The sequence below is a fragment of the Carassius carassius genome, chromosome 16, assembly GCF_963082965.1.
Source record: "Carassius carassius chromosome 16, fCarCar2.1, whole genome shotgun sequence".
NCBI lineage: Eukaryota > Metazoa > Chordata > Actinopteri > Cypriniformes > Cyprinidae > Carassius > Carassius carassius.
In genome coordinates, this window is record NC_081770.1 from 2301046 (window position 1) to 2302424 (window position 1379).

The following is a 1379-nucleotide window of genomic DNA, read 5'->3' on the forward strand; positions in this document are numbered from 1 at the left end:
TTTCCTTTTCATGTTTGCCCATTAAATTTATTCAAGCATTAATTTGATTTACTTTAATAATACATTTGTTGCCCCTTCTTGAAGGAATTTGTTTTGAGGCATTCATTTATTTAACTTACTTAAATAAATTGAATTAATTCTTCAAAATAAATTGCATCAAGAATGAACAATTGTTCAGTATCAGTGTAAATGAATGCTTTAAAATTAATTACATCAAGAAGGGCAAATTAAATAATAATTATAATAAATTTAAAATTAATTAAAACAATTTTAAAGTAAATCAATTAAATTAAACTAATTCTTAATAAATCTAATAATTTAAATTAATCAAGGAGGGAATTAGATTAATTATATAAATGCTTTAGAAGGACAAATTAAATAATTATTCAATGAACACTTCACAATTAATTAAATCAATTTTAATTCAAGTAAATTAAATTAATTCTTAAAAAATTATATCAATAGGGACAAATTGAATATTGTTAATAATTAATTTTTCAACAAAATGTACAAATGCAATAATATAGTTACATTAAATTAATCCTTAAAATTAAATTACATCAAGAATGAACATTTTAAACTGTTTAAATGTTTGTATCTAAAAAAATTAATTGAAGTAGAAACAATTCTACATTAAAAAGTTATTAATAAAACATTATTATAATAAAAACTGCCCTGCGTGCCATTTAGAAGTTTGTTGTTAATTGTAGCCTTTAATATAATATCAGCATAACTGACATTTTTTATTATTCACAGCAATATCTGAGAAATTGATGTACTGTACCTGATATGTTTATATATATATATATATATATATATATATATATATATATATATATATATATATATATATATATATATATATATATATATATATATATATATATATATATATATATATATATATATTTATATAAATGTACATAAACACAGCCGTTCAAAAGTTTGGGATCAACAATATTTGAAAAAGTTATATTGTAAAATATAAAAGTAATAAAAATCTTTAAAGATGAGAAGAGACTGTTCCCAAGCGTTTGAACGTCAGTGTGTGAATCTCCGGATGACTCGGGAGTCGCATGACGTGTGAGTCGACTCTTGTGAGTCGCGAGGCTCGAATCTGATCGCTGTTCTGTTGTTGTGTGGAGGTCCAGCGGTGTCGAGCAGCCATCACCCGGAGTCAGACTACAAGAACAAGGACTGGGTCTTCATCAACTACACCTACAAGCGCTTCGAGGGTCTGACAGCCAGAGGAGCTATCCCTGCCTACATGAAGAGCGCCAAACGATGAACCCCGAGCGATTCTGAAGCGCTTAACCTGGATGGATGCATTCAAACTCGGTTTTTAAAGGACCAAATCAAGCAAACACATTATTTATAAA

At 26.7% G+C, this 1379-nt stretch overlaps 1 protein-coding gene across 1 annotated transcript in view; it reads left to right on the forward strand.

The window, feature by feature from the left end:
- LOC132159294 (NACHT, LRR and PYD domains-containing protein 3-like) overlaps nucleotides 1-774 on the forward strand; it is a 39693-nt gene extending 38919 nt beyond the window's left edge. Inside the window, exon 16 of the mRNA XM_059568819.1 lies at nucleotides 757-774. Coding sequence (XP_059424802.1) covers nucleotides 757-774 — 18 coding nt within the window. The remainder of the gene's footprint in view (nucleotides 1-756) is intronic.
- Nucleotides 775-1379: the final 605 nt, after the last annotated feature.